Source organism: Orycteropus afer, unplaced genomic scaffold (assembly GCF_000298275.1).
Source record: "Orycteropus afer afer isolate SDZICR_OR568_19922 unplaced genomic scaffold, OryAfe1.0 scaffold00006, whole genome shotgun sequence".
Taxonomy (NCBI): Eukaryota; Metazoa; Chordata; class Mammalia; order Tubulidentata; family Orycteropodidae; genus Orycteropus; species Orycteropus afer.
The window spans coordinates 18,561,175-18,575,472 of NW_006921593.1; the positions used below are offsets into that span (position 1 = coordinate 18,561,175).

The 14,298-nt window shown below is 54.4% G+C and overlaps 2 protein-coding genes across 2 annotated transcripts in view; one reads left to right on the forward strand and one right to left on the reverse strand.

Annotated features, from left to right (window-relative positions):
- ING5 (inhibitor of growth family member 5) overlaps positions 1 to 80 on the reverse strand; it is a 14,799-nt gene extending 14,719 nt beyond the window's left edge. The window contains exon 1 of the mRNA XM_007941362.2: positions 44 to 80. Within this exon, the coding sequence (XP_007939553.1) occupies positions 44 to 80 (37 nt within the window). The remainder of the gene's footprint in view (positions 1 to 43) is intronic.
- Positions 81 to 7,629: 7,549 nt separating this feature from the next.
- Positions 7,630 to 12,472, forward strand: DTYMK (deoxythymidylate kinase). The gene is made up of 5 exons (XM_007943263.1): positions 7,630 to 7,759; positions 8,888 to 8,996; positions 9,780 to 9,870; positions 11,521 to 11,718; positions 12,362 to 12,472. The coding sequence occupies exons 1-5, from the start codon at positions 7,630 to 7,632 to the stop codon at positions 12,470 to 12,472; spliced, it is 639 nt and encodes a 212-aa protein (XP_007941454.1).
- Positions 12,473 to 14,298: the final 1,826 nt, after the last annotated feature.

Here is a 14,298-nt window from a genome sequence, read left to right on the forward strand (position 1 = left end):
GCCGCACGGCCGGGCGGGCCGGGGCGGCGGGCCGCGCGCTTACTGTCCAGGTAGTGCTCCAAGTACATGGCCGTCGCCATCTTCTCCGCGCCGCGCTCGGCTCTGCGCGGGCGGGCGGTGCCGGCGTGAGGGGGCGGGGCGCGCCGTGCTTCACTATTCATGAGCCCGCACGCCGATTGGCGTACGCGGCGGAGGGACGGGGCTAACGCGGGGCCCGCCCCCCGACTTCCGCCCGGCGCCGCGAGCGGCGTAGCAACGTGCAGGGCTGCTTCGCGGGGCGCGGGGACAGGAGTATGGGGGACAAGAGGCGGGGTGCAGGGGGACAAGAAGGACGAAGAGGGTGCAGACGGGGCCATGTTGGAGGCGGCACGTGCAAACCCGCGCTCGCGTTTGGGGCTCAGGGAGCCCCACTTGCATCACCCGATCCGTCGCCCCCTCGATCCCTGGTCCTCGCCGCCCGGTCGCCCACCATGTCCTGCTATCAAAACCCACCGGGAAGCCGCCGCGCTTGCCGCAGCCGGCCCCCGGCCCCGGCCTCCCCGCGGTCGGCAGTCATCAGTGGTCCAGTTTAGTCACCGCGTAACCCGTGACCCCTAGCTCGTCCGGACCCCTCACCACGACGGCCTCGGCCCGGCCCCTCCTGGCTCCTCCACTGGCGGTGGCCCCCCACCCTCCATGGGCATCAGCTCGCCGGGATCTGTGCCAGCCGAGGTCCCTCACAGGAGCTGGGACCAGCGCTGCACCAGCCTGCCCTGCACAGTGGGCTGCAGTGAGAGTCAAACGTGCCCAGACGCGTAGCTAACGCACAGCGACAGACAGTGGGCAGAAGAGCTGCAAACGGCCGGACAGCTGGGACTCAGGGGGGTTCCTTCTGCATCTGCACTTCGTGATGTCACCGTGGCTGGTGCTCACGGGGTTCACGTTCTCCCCTCCCTGCGGGCACTGGAGACCAGGGGGGCGGCCCAACTGACTGCGGGCCAGAAGCTGGGGGAGGCCACACCCCGCAGGCCTCTTCAGTCTGCTCTGTACTCAGATTGGCCAGAGAGAGAGGATGCCTGGGCGGTCCAGGACAGCTGAGCCCTGGGGGAAGAGCCTGGGACCGGGCCGCCTCCCCCAGCCCGCTTCCCTGTGTGAAGACAACAACAGGACCAATGCAAACTCCACACTTAAAGTGTATCTTCAGAGCTATGTTCCCATGTAGGAGCTCTGGCAACATAGTGGTTAAAGCATTCACCTGCTAACCAAAAGTTCAGCATTCGAACCCACCATAATTTGCTTCCATAATGAATTTACAACCTTGGAAACCCTCTGGGGCAGTTGTACTCTGTCCTAAATGCTATACTCTGTTTTGTTAACTCTGTCTCAAGCCACAGGCAAATACAAGTAGAAATAGTTTCTGTCACCCTTACACTCATTAAAGTTCAGACCATGCAGGAACTACCAAGACATTTCCTTGCTTGAGGGCACAGGTGGACTGTCTAGTTCACCTTTGAATCCAAATGTTGGCCCTTTGGGGTGCATCCTGCTGGCATCGTTTGATGCTTTGTGAGGGACACACACACAGGTGTGCATTTTCAATGTACACATGATTGCACACGATCAAGTTCTCTACCGCTTACATTTTTTTAACTTCCTCCTTTGACATAATCCACCTGCCCCCAGCCCTACTCATCTTCTACCTCGTCCTGTTTACTATGTGTATTTCATGGTGTTGGTGTGCTGTGCTTTATTTTGCAAGCACCTGCTCGATGTACGATGTTCTGTTTCTACTTGTTCATGATCATAAACAATGTCCCAGTGAACATCCTACTCGTATAGCTGTATGTATTTACTCCAGTGATGTATTGCTTCATGGCAGAGTACCTGAAAACTTGGTTGAAATAACCATTTTATTACGCCTCAATAGCATGAGGAGGTGGTGGGGGGAGGGTGACTCCTCTCTGTGATGTGGCAGAGAGATCCCTGGGGTGGCTGGAAGGCTGGTTCCACTGGGACTGTGGATCAGAACACCTCCACATGGCCTCTCTGGTACAGTGATCGTGGGGGAGTAGGACTTCTGACGACCCTGCAGGGCTTCAGAGATCTAAGAGGGCCTCAAAGAAGCTGTAAGACTCATGAGCTCCCACAGGAAGTGCTGAGATAGCTCCCTCCACATTGGATTGTCAAGCAAGCCAATAAGGCCAGTAAGATTGCAGGGGAGGGGAATCAGATCCCACCTCCCACTGGGAGGAAAAAAGGGATTTCCTTTCATCTTTAACCAACCACATCTAATTAGTTCTTTAGGGTAAATTTTTAGAAATGGTATTGCTGGCTTAAAGGGCATTGTGGTGGTGGTTAGGTCCCGCCAAGTCGGTTCCAATTCATGGAGATACCACGTACAACAGAAAACACACTGCCAGGTCCTCTGCTATCCTCACAAGCATTGCTCTGCTGAGCCCATCACTAGAGCCACTGTGTCCATCTCATTGAAGGTCGCTCTCTTTTCTGCTGACCCTCTAGTTTACCAAGTGTGATGCCCTTCTCCAGGGACTGGTCCCTACTGATAACATGTACAAAGTACATGAGATGAAGTGTGGCCATTCTCACTTCTAAAGAGCATTCTGGCTCCACTTCTTCCAAGACAGACTTGTTCATTCTTCAGGCAATCCCAGGCATATTCAATATTCTTTGCCAGCACCTCAATTCAAATGCATCGATTCTTCAGTCCTTGTTCTTTGTCCAGCTTTCACACACATACAGGGCAATTGAAAATACCATGGTTTGGGTCAGACACACCTTAGTCCTCAAAGTGACATCTTTATTTTTGAACACTTTTTTTTTAAAGAGGTCTTTTGCAGCAGATTTGTCCAGTGCAATACATTGGTGGATTTCCTGACTGTTACTTCTGCAGGCATTCATTGTGGATCCAGGTAAAATGAAATCCTTGACAACTTCAATCTTTTCTCCATTTATCATGATACTGTGTATTGGTCCAGTCGTGAAGACTTTTGTTTTCATTATGTTGAAGTGTAATCCATACTGCAGACTGTAGTCTTTGATCTTCTTAAGTAAGTGCTTCAAGTTATCTTCACTTTCAGCAAGCAAGGTTGCATCCTCTGCATGTCACAGGTTGTTAATGAGTCTTCCTTCCATCCCAATGCAGTTTTTCTTCTGATAGTCCAGCTTCTCGGATTATTTGCTTAGCATACAGATTGGGTAAGTACAGTGAAAGGATACAACCCTGACTGCAGGGCAATGAGTTTCTCTCTTTATATGGCTTTTCCGAACATAGTCTTGTAACTCTCACTAAATTATCGAGTGGGACTGTGTAAATAAGGTGTGCAAAACTTGCCAGATTGGTTGGGACTATGCAAATAAGGTGACTGTGGTCTACCTGGGGGTTAGTTCGAGGTCTTGCTGGGGGAGGGGTATGCTTGGAATGGATAAGGGGCTTGCTGAATACCAGTTCACCCTGACAGATTTCTAGAGACACTTGGAGAGAGAGGAAGGAGTTGTGGCACTGGAGGCAGCAAGAGGCAGCACAGCAGCGAGACTGACAGCAGGCACCAGGAGAGCAACAAGACGCTGCTGAGCTTTGCTGACACGTGCAACCGTAACACTTACCCCAACAGGCAAACGCCAGACCCTGACAGGGCCCAGTGAAAGGTAGGTGGGAGCCAAGGCTGGCCTGCAATCCAGCCAAGCAGAAGCTATATCCTGAGTTGTTCCTGTTCCAAGTTGACCCAGATCCTGAATGACAGCAGTGAATGGTTTCTTTTTCTTTTCTTTTGACTACCCAATAAAGGGGGAGCTCTGGTAGCTTAGTGCCTAAGGCACTTGACTGCTAACCAGAAGGCTGGTGGTTCAAACCCACTAGCCACTCCTCGGAAGGAAGATGGGGCAATCTACTTCCGTAGTGATACTGCCTCGGAAACCCAAGGAGGGGTTGCTATGAGTCAGGGCCGACTCAGGGGCACATAACAACAACAACCCAATAAAGGAGCTCTGGTGGTGCAGCGGCTAAGGCATTCAGCTGTTAAACAAAAGGCCCGGTGGTTCAAACCCACCAGCTGTTCTGTGGGAGAGTCAGTCTACTTCTGTAAAGATTTACAGCTTTGGAAACCCTATGGTGCAGTTCTATTCTACTCTGTCCTGTAGGGTTGTGATGAGTCAGAATCCACTAGATGACAGTGGGTCTTGTTTTTGTTGCTGCTGTTGCTGTTATTTGCCATCGAGTTGGCCCCGACTCATAGTGACCCCTCCTTGGATTTCCAAGGCAGTATCACTACGGAAGTAGGAATGTTAGTACCTGACAAACCACTTAACTATAAATATAGATCTTGAGTTTTATGAGACACTGAAGCAAATTACTGAACTCAAGGATGGGGGAAGAGTCCAATAGAGCCTGGTGGAACCGCTGAGACTATGGCCCCTAGCTGCCCTTCAGGTCTGGAAACGAACCCACACCTGTGGCTTCCAGCCAAACAAGACAGGCATATGAGCTGAACATTTACCTGAGGTAGATACACTCTTTGGAGAGAACCATCACAGGAGAAAGATGGGCTGCTTATGCACAGGGAGACAGCTCAGGGGGCAGGAGCGCATGGAGGGATGGACACAGGGAAGAGGTAACTATGGGAAGGAAGTGGGAGGGGAGCTGTTGCATTGTGGTAAATCGTGGTGAATGTCATGAGACAAAGTGTATGTGAACTGCTGTATGGAAAGTGAATTTGCTCTGTAAATTTTCACCCAAATCACAATTAAAAAAAAAAAAAGGATGGGGGAAGAGCACTGAAGGGAGTGGGCCAAGTGGTGAGATGGAGTGGCACAGCAGTTTGGAGGTGGAGGGCCTGTGGGACATCCTTAACGTCTCCCTCATAGGGACTAGCTGCACACCCTTCCTAATTGTAAACCACTCAGTATCCCCTTGTTCTGTATGAACAACTGCCTCTTGGTCTATGTACAGGTTCTGCATAAGCACAATTAAATACTGTGGAAGAAACGCTGCAGTGAGTTATGGTGTTGGGAAAGACTGTTGAACATACGATGGACTGCCAGAATGAACAAATCTGATTGGGAAGTACAGCCAGAACGCTCCTAAGGGAGCACAGCGAGACTTTGTCTCACATACTTTGGTTGTGTCATCAGGACGGACCATTCCCGGAGGACATCACAAGCCTGACACACAGCATATGTCCCTTCCTATCTGCCTGGTGAGCTCATCCTGTGGACATGGTACAAGGGTGCCCTGGGACCTGGCCCAATCGTGGGGGAGTCCAAACCCTGGGCAGAGGGGAGGGGTCTCTTTCCTATTCTACACCTTTCCTCCTTTTGAGGGAATGAAATGGACAGCTCAGAACAAGAGACATCACAGGGTTATTCCTCTTCATGTAAGATAAACTGTTATGGATTCTGTCCCCAAAATATGTTGCAGTCCTCACCCCTGGTAGCCATGAATGTAATCTTGCTTGGCAATCAGGGTCTTTGTGGATGTTATGAGTTAGATTAGCATGAGGTCATCCTGGAGAAGGCTCAGCCTTAATCCAATGTTTGGTGTCCAGATACACAAAACACAGCAGTACGGCCTTTCTCACGATGGTTTGCTGCGACTGGGTGGGGCTGTGCAAATAAGATGCATGGCACCCTTCGGGTGAAAGCATGCAAACAAGGTGTATGGAACCCCAAGGAAGGAAGGTATTTGTCAGTTTTAGATCTCCCTAGGCTTGAAATGAGCCATCCCAACAAAAAGAGAGGATTCCACTGCTAGCAAGAGCTTTGAACCCAGGGTCCCTGCACTGAGAACCTCCTAGATCCAGCAAACAGTTGTTAACACCAGAGATGGCAGACAGCAAGCAGCACTGGCAGAGGACGTGGCAGCAGAACCAGACTGGCACAAGACAACACTGTGGGCTTCCTGGCCTACAGAGCAAGGCAGCTGCAGTGGGTGTGCTGACCCAGAGCCAGAAGACTTGAGGGCTGAGAGCCTTCAGGCAGGAGGCTTCCTGGAGGAGTGGGGTGCCCCTGGACACCTGTCAGGAAAGCTGATGAGCTTTGTGAACACCTGCCTGGGCAGGGCAGAGGCCAGGGGTGAGCGCCGAGAGGCATGGCCTAGAGGAGCCAAGAGCTGTCCTGCACTGAGGAAGGCGGCCTTTGCCTACATGCTTCCTGATCCCGATCCCAAGTTGTAACCTGTTATTTCCTAAATAAACCCCATAATCCTGAGTATTGCCTATGAGTTGTGTGGCCATTGCAAAAGATTATTTGAACGCTAGAGAGAAGTAGCAAGTGCTGTGAGAGGGACACAGTTGGTGTTAAAATGGGTAGAAGGTTGGAAGGTGGCAACCTGTCTGATCTCCAGGAGCTCATAGGGATCAGCCCCGGGCTGATGACAATTCTCTCCTCCAACTAGTGAAGTTAAGTGAGGTCGGAGGACGCCCGTTACTTTTTGCACAGCACAAAGGGAGATGGCCATGTGAGGATATAGGCAGACACTGCAGTCGTGCAGTGGCAAGTCACAGAATGCCTGGGGCGCCGGAAGCTGGACTGGGCTCGGCAGTACTTCTCCCCCATAGAAGTACTTTAGAAGGAGTCCGGCCCTGCCGACGCCTTGACTGGACTTCTGGCCTCCAACACCAGAATAGATTTCTGCTATTAACCCACTTGGCAGCACTCTGTTACAGCAGCCACAGGAAAAGAATAGTCTCCAAGCACAGCCCCCTTGTTTCAGGCACTGGAGGCAGTGCCTCCATGTTCTCGTAAAAGTAAAGCAAGTGTCGTCTTGGGCAAATTCCCAGGAGGCCTGGGGATGCAGTGTGAGAGCAGGGCGCAAACCCGCACAAGCCGTAGTTTTGGGACTCGGCAGAGTCGTGCTTCCGGAACAACACAGACAATTTGAACCAAGTTCTTTTTCCAGAATTGTCCCGGGGCCAACGTCCAGCCCGCCCTCCCCGACTGTGCTCGGAAAACACCGGGTTCTCGTGGGGCGTCGGAGCCAGACCCCAGTATGCCTGGTGCACCCCGCTGAAGCCACCGTACAGACTTGGCCTCCCGGGAACCGGGCTCCTGGCGGCGCTTTGGTCGGAGTCTGGCACTTAGTACGGTGCTCAAACGCCTTCTCGCACTGCACCACCTAATACCTTTCCCCCACATCCGCCGCACACTCGGGAGGGCCAGGGCCTGGCTTCCGCAGCAGGAGCTCGTGCACCAGCTCGGAGCTCCCTTCTTTCGCCAAAGGACAGCCAGCCGGCAGTCCGGCGCAGGCGACCATGACCCGGGCCTTCTTACGGCGTCCTCAACCTTACGCTCTCAAAGCGGGACGTCTAATTCCCGCAGTCCACCGCGCGGCCCGACTCGACCCCTCTACGGCCGGACGACGTAAGCCCGCGAGTCACGGCACCCGAACCCAGCCAATCCAGCCAACTGCGGCAAATCCCGGCCCACGCCGGGGCGCGGGCAATCCCAGCCAATCCAAGCCCGCACCACGAGGAGCCAATCCCAGCCCGCGCAGCTAGCGCGCGCCATCCTAGCCAATCCCAGCCCGCGCCGTGAGGAGCCAATCGCAGCCTGCGTCAAAGACACCGGGCAATAGAGTCTCTTCGCGGCAGTGACGTAGGAGCGGCGACGCGGGGCTCCCGGCGGCGGGAAACCGCTATGGCTGGCTGGCGCGGGGCGCTGATCGTGCTGGAGGGTGTGGATCGCGCCGGCAAGAGCACGCAGAGTCGCAAGCTGGTGGCTGCGCTGTGCGCCGCTGGCCACCGCGCCGAGCTGCTCCGTTTCCCAGGTGGGTGCCGCCCTGAGTCCTTGTCCTGCAGCGAATGGCGGCCCGCTGGGGACGCTCCCCTGGGTTTCTGCGTGGGGCAGTGACGTTGTGGAGCTGCACACGCCGACTGTGCTCCTGAGTGTTCTTCCCGAAGCAGCGGAATTGGCGACTCATTATACAGTCGGGGAATTTCACCTGAAGTCGTCCCAGAAACCGAGGCCCGATTGTGCTAGCATTCTTCCGTACGGGGTTTGCCCAAGGGAAGTGCGTTACCGCGACCGAGGCTGTTGCCTGTACGCGGTTGTCTAAACGCGTGTCCCTGTGGCAGTGGATGCATCCCAGTAGCCGCTTTGGTGCATTTTTGCTTTTAGATTTGAACGTGTGTGTGGCTCTGGAGCTCTGGTAGCATAGTGGCTAAGACACTTGCCTGCTAACCAGAAGGCTGGCGGTTCAAACCCACCAGCCACTCCTCGGAAGGAAGGTTGGGCAATCCTACTTCCGTAGTGATACTGCCTCGGAAACCCAAGGAGGGGTCGCTATGAGTCGGGGCCGACTCGACGGCACATAACAACAACAACAACAGGTATACATACGCACGCGAGGCCGTCTGGATAGTCCAGACCGCTGTGTCCAATCCCCAGAACGGTCCTGGAGCTCTTAAGTGTGTTGCCTGTTTCTCACCTTCTTGATAGGTTTGTGTCATCCGACGGGCTTTACGGCTGATTTTCAATTTTCAGAATAAAATACTTAGCTTGAGAATGTTTATGAAAATATGCTCAGCATTCAGATAATCAAGTGTTACCAAAAACGTGGAAGAGATGGGAAACGCTTTTGTGAGTGCTGCCTGGTTCTAATCTTTAGCCAGCCAGTCCACAAACCTTACGAATTCTTCTTTTGACATCACTCCTCTCTACCTGGCACACCTTTCCGGAAGCACTTCCTGTCTTTTGTTTCAACGGACAGCTGGCACTTTCCCAGGGAAACTCCTTAATGCCAGGAAAAGGTCCCAGCATGTCTCCAGATGCAGGCGAGTTGACCTCAAAGCTGCCTTGAATCCAGGATGGAAAGCTCCATGCGTGTGATCTTCTAATGTGGACAGAAACTCGACCCCACTTTAATCTGTGTGTGTGTGTTTCTCATTTTTTCTAGAAAGATCAACTGAAACTGGCAAAATCCTGAGTTCCTACTTGGAGAAGAAAAGAGAAGTAGAAGACCACTCTGTGCACCTGCTCTTCTCTGCGAACCGCTGGGAGCAAGTGTAAATGCACTGTCTGTGCCCCTGCCAGCCTTCTCCTCCCCTGTGCTTAGCAGGCATCCCTGGAGTTTGTGGGACCCTGGTGGTGCAGGTTGAAGTGCTGTGCTGGTAGCCGAAAGGTTGGCTGTGGGAACCCAGAGCCACTCACGACAGGTGTAGCAATCTGCCTCCGTAAAGATTCCAGAACAAAAACCAAACCCGCTGCCATTAAGTCAATTCTGACTCTTAGCAAATAGTGACTCTCATTGGGTTTCCAAGGCTGTAAATCTTTACGGGAATAGATTGCCCCATCTTCTTTTCGTGGAGCATCTGGTGGCTTTGAACCACTGACCTAGTTAGCAGCCAGATGCCTTGGAAACCCTGTGGGGCAGTTCCACTGTGTCTTCTGGGGGTGCTGTGAGTTGGAATGGACTTGACTGCAGTGGATTTTTTCTTTGGTAAAATTTGCAGAGTAGGACTGAGTCTTGGTGTGCCTGCTTTTGCATTAAGCACTGTTCCTCACCAGCACCAAACCCCACTGTCTTTGCGTATTTTCTCCCTAAGATCATAGCAGCCTTGAGGATGGGTGTCAGTCCAGGCTCTGAGGTTGTAGGCTCTACCACCCTGCCTCCTGTCTCCTGTCCCCGGCTTCCTGCCCTTCACGGGTCAGCATGGGACCTTGGCCCCATTCCCAACAGCTGGGTGTCATCCTGGGACCCAACACCAAGCGTGCCTGCATGAGTCCTCTCCCTATGCCCTACTTGGGGCAGGAGCTGGGACCATAACAGGTATATTCCTGTTCTCCAGGCCTTTAATCCGAGACAAGTTGGACCAGGGCATCACCCTTGTTGTGGACCGCTATGCCTTCTCTGGTGTCGCCTTCACAGCGGCCAAAGAGGTGAGTGGGGTGGCCCACATCCACCAAGAGAGCCGGCCTGTGTTTCTCAGCCACTTGTCCCATGTAGGGGACTTGATGCCCCTGGTGCTTCGTGGCTGTCGTGTTCCATTTGTTTTTCTGCTGCATGGGTTTGGTCCTTATTTACTGACTGAGCACACACTTAACTTTGCGTCCCACTGCCAAGGATGGTCTGTCAGCACTGTTTTCGATCAGCCTCACTTTCAGGCCAGACACTGGGTGATGGGATGCTGTTTGGGTTTCCTAGCACCACTCTAACAAATACCACAAGTAGAACAGCTTGAAGAAAGAGGAGTAGATTCTCTTACGGTTTTGGAGGCTAGAAGTCTGAGCTCAGAGTGCCAGCTCTAGGGGCTGGGTGAAAGCCCTTTGACTTTGGCTTCAGCTCTGCCTCATGCTCCCAGCCCACTGCAGCTGCAGGCTCTCTTCACTCAGGCAGCTGCTGGCTGTTGACTGCTGAGGCTGACAAACCCAAGGTTGACAGGTAAAATGGTACAGTCCCAATGTTGCCAAATCACACAGCAGGCCATTGATTCAAGTCCATTAAAAGTCCCCAGATTGGCAGAGCATGGCAGGCTGCTGAGTGAAGACTTGACTACATGCAGAGTTCAAGCGTGCTGAAAAGCTATAGACTGTTATCAGAGCTCCTCCCTCTTATATGGGAAGCAGACCACATCCTTCAAAGAGCTACTTAGCTTCTTGTGGCAGATCCTACCATGGAGTTGATTGCCAGTCTTACTACCAGAAGCTGCCCAGCCACTCCACACCAGGGCCAAGATGACATAAAACTAACTACCACAGATGCCAAGTCTTGCTTTCCCCATTTTCTGTCCTGAACTGTTGTGTCGTGGAGAGAGTGGCGGGACCAGGCATGTTCCTTTGTGCACTTTGTCTAAAATACAGAGCAGGCGCCGAAACAGAGTCTGGCCGTGTACTACGTGGCCTCCATGTGGCCCCCACCATTTTCCCTCATATTTAAATCCTTTGGCTTCTGCTGCTTCCAGGGGTGTTGGGCTCTCCTGCTGAGAGGCGCGCAGTGCTGCCTGTCTCATTTGTGTGTCACCATGTTGGTGGTGGCTGCTGGTCTGGGGTTCACTAGGGCCCAGGAGTGACCCCCAACCTGTCACCTCTTCAGGTCGACAGACCCTCCTTTGTGATACACTCCCCACCAGGCATCCAGCTGCTCAGATCCCGTGTGTAGTGAGGACAGCACACGTGGCTGGGGCCAGTGTCCTGAGGGGAGGCGGTGTAGAGGACAGACCCGTGGCCTACGAGTAGGGCCAGCACCTAGGGAGGCCACGTGGGGGCAGGGCCTCTGCTGGACTCAGGGTCAGTGGCAGGGATGGCGTCAGCCTGGTGGAGAGTGTGGCCGCAGGGCATCGCCTGAGGACCAGGATGGGTCGGGGACAAGGGCCTGGGCTGTGGTGTGTCTTGCTTTCTTCCTTCTGCTGTGGGATGTGTGCGAAACTTCTGAAAAGGCAGCAGCAAGCAGGAGAGCAAACCCTCAGATTGCCACAAAAATGGGGAGCATCCCCGCTGTGCAGATTGTCCCCGCCACCAGTGCTTGCACCTCCCCCCTCATGACTTTTGAAACAAAATCCACCCTCCTCTGAGTGCCGCCTCCACCTACAGAACTTCTCCCTGGACTGGTGCAAGCAGCCGGACGTGGGCCTGCCCAGGCCCGACCTGGTCCTGTTCCTGCACCTGCAGCCGGCAGATGCTGCCCAGCGCGGCGGGTTTGGCCGGGAGCGCTACGACGATGAGGCCTTCCAGGAGCGGGTGCTAGGCTGCTTCCAGCAGCTCATGCAGGACCCGAGCCTGGACTGGAAGGTGAGGCTGCTGGCCAGGGTGGCCTCCAAGGTGGGGCATGTTCTCTGGGCACTTGTTTCTGCCCAGTGAATCTCTGGGCTGTGTCCCACTGCAGAACCCTGGGCTGGCAGGCGCTTCCTTGTGCTTTTGCCATCACTGTGCCTTCCTACCTTGACGTTGCCTGTGTTCACCCGTAGGCTGGCCTCATGCTGCCTGGGCCAAGCCATCCAAAACCACCTTGGCTGGGAGGCATGGGCAGGAGGGAGGGGTCAGAGTCACCCTCCTTTTTCCTTGCTCATGTTTTGTAGTCACATTTTGTGCAATGGCCACCACTTTCTGAGTGCACTGGGGCTCCCTGGGTAGCTGTGCCAGAACTCACTGCCCTCAGGCTGCTGGAAGGGCTGGGTGGCTACCAGGCACGCCCAGCAAAGCCTGCCCACCTGTGCAGTATCTGCCTAAGAGCCCAGGGTCCCAGCTGGCTCGCTTAATCCCCCCAGGCAGGGTGGGTGTGTATCCCAAACCTGTATTGCATGGTGGCAAGGTGTGGTGGGGAGCACTCAGCCAAGCTCCTTGTTCCTAAACAGACAGGGTCACTGTGGGCTCATGTGGGGGCTCTGCCCAGAGCACTAACAACCCTTTTCCCCACCACGTGCCTCTTGAGCAGATGGTCGACGCCTCCAGGAGCATAGAAGACGTGCACAGGGAGATCTGCACCCTGTCTGAGGACGCCATTCGGGGTGCTGCACACAAGCCGCTGGGCCAGCTGTGGATGTAGGCATCAGCATTCACCCACGAGTGTGTGTCGCCAGAGGGGATAGGTGGGTTACAGGGGTGTCTGTGCCCTGCAGCAGGATGAGAGCTTAGGCCTGGGTGGGTTGCTTGTCTCTCAGTCTCTGCCTGTTTTCTGGAGGATATTAAACTTGTGTTTATTGACATTCAGCGATAACCACATGGAGGCGGTTTGGCTGTGGTCACGCACAGTGGTGCTCAGCTAGTACCCGTGGATCTGTCAGCCCGGCAAGTCCCCAAGACTCCAGCCTGTGCCGAGCCAGGCTGCTCCCTGCCCTGTGCTCACCCTTGATTCCACCCTGGGCCTGCTCCCCACCACGCCTCGGCACCACGCAGTCTAGGTTTGGGATACACGCTGATGCTGCCTGACGGGTCTGGCTCATCCCAGCTGCAGCCTGGGCGCCCCGTCCTGTCAGGTGGTTATGTGCGTCCAGAGGGCTGGGAACATCACCGCTTGGGTGTGAATCGGTGGCAATAGAAGGGCTCCTTCAGAGGCTTTCGAGCGGGAGAGGGTGCAGGTCGGGAAGACCAGCCTTCAGCATCTGGTGGGGCTGCTCCAGCGCTCTGCCCTCTGCGGCTGGAAGGTGGGAAGGCAGCCAGAGGATCGACGCTGGGGTAAGGCCTGCGCTTCACGAGGCCACGAGCCTGTTCTGACTGCAGGGCCTCCGTGTGATCACCCTGGGCACTGGCAGAGCTGGGACTGCAGTGGGGGCCCAGGGCATCCTGGCCAGAGGCCATACCCTACATGGGGAGACCACACACAGGACACCATCCATCAGGGGAGCCTGTGCCCTGGGCTCGTGGGAGGCCTAGCCCCCACTGGTCCCTGGTCTGTCCCTCAGATGTGGTATCCTCATGCTAGTCCTACGATTCTCCCACAGGACTTTGGATGGTGGCTGTGTACCATCACAGTCCTTGCAGAGGGAAGCTCGGGCAAGAGGCTGCAGGCAGGACCAGTGAGCTCAAGAGGCTAGAGATGGGGGACAGCCCTCCCCAGATCTTCCAGTGGGAGGCTGCTTGTGGCACAGGTTCCAGACATCCAGCCTCAGTCTAGGGGCCTTGCTAGAGATGGGGTCATGTCCCCTGGACTGTCTTCCTTAGCCAGACCATACAGAAGCCTTAGTGATACCACCTGTTTTAATCATGGGACAGTGTGTGAGAAATGTAGCTGGAGAGTTACATAGGTTCACAGATCTACTTACCACAACATTGTAGCTAAAACACCAGAAACCCGACAAAATCAGCAACTATGAAAATGGGCAGCAGCAACAGAACACACGATTGCAGCATGTGCAGAGAACCCTGTGAGTGGAAGCCCCGGGATGACAGCCACGCAGCACACATTCAGCTGTTCACTAGCTCAGTTTTAGCCTGTAGGTCTTGGTTCGTGGAAGCTGGGCTTACAAAAAATGTTTTTATAAGTGCAGAATAATTCTATAAAAACTGATTTCTGCTAAAACAGTGTAGACTTTGATGTCACTCCCTCTGACAGTGTTACCAGCCTGCACATCCCACTCTACCCCAGTGACACCACTGTCTCTAGGAGGGCAAGTGTGCAGGTGTGAACCACCTCACCCGCGGCTGTTTGTTCTAGGAGGTGCCTGAAGGCCCGATTGAATTGGCCATCAGGTGCATGGTGTACACCTGGCTCTAGCAGTGGCTCTGCCCCTCCCGTCATCTCAGTCACTCTGCTGTACGTACTTGCACCCAGAGCGTGTGTGGGTGTGGGTGTGGGTGTGTGGTGCAATGTAGGCCAGGTGTGCTGGCCATCCCTGCAACCTGATCACCATGTGAACAAAGCTTCCCATCTGT